This window comes from Apaloderma vittatum, unplaced genomic scaffold (assembly GCF_000703405.1).
Source record: "Apaloderma vittatum isolate BGI_N311 unplaced genomic scaffold, ASM70340v1 scaffold27134, whole genome shotgun sequence".
In the NCBI taxonomy this organism is placed as follows: domain Eukaryota; kingdom Metazoa; phylum Chordata; class Aves; order Trogoniformes; family Trogonidae; genus Apaloderma; species Apaloderma vittatum.
In genome coordinates, this window is record NW_009713637.1 from 948 (window position 1) to 1,284 (window position 337).

The 337-nt window shown below is 66.8% G+C and overlaps 1 protein-coding gene across 1 annotated transcript in view; it reads right to left on the reverse strand.

The window, feature by feature from the left end:
- The window catches only part of LOC104273205 (matrix metalloproteinase-9-like), a gene marked incomplete at both ends in the record, with an annotated part of 2,139 nt that overhangs the window by 914 nt on the left and 888 nt on the right, over nt 1–337 (reverse strand). Inside the window, 2 exons of the mRNA XM_009868448.1 lie at nt 9–105; nt 247–335. Of these exons, the coding sequence (XP_009866750.1) occupies nt 9–105; nt 247–335 (186 nt within the window). The remainder of the gene's footprint in view (nt 1–8; nt 106–246; nt 336–337) is intronic.

The following is a 337-nucleotide window of genomic DNA, read 5'->3' on the forward strand; positions in this document are numbered from 1 at the left end:
GAGCTTGCCGTCCTGTCGGCCCTGGCTGGTGCAGGCACTGTAGGACTGCCCCAGGAAGGTGAAGGGGAAGACGCACGGGTCCCCCTGCGAGTTGCCGCCGATCATCTGCAGCACAACATCAGTGGGGCTGGCTGTGGCCCCTAGCCACGCTGGCCAGAGCCCAGGACAGCCCTGAGACCCCTCCGGAGCCCACCCTGCATGCCACAGCTGAGGACCAGCCACCCCGTGTGCCCCTTCCTTGCTCACACCTCGGTTGGGGCAGAAGCCGTATTTCTTGTCCTGGTCGAAGTTGGCGGTGGTGGCGCCCCAGCGGTAGCCATCAGAGCGCCCGTCCGTG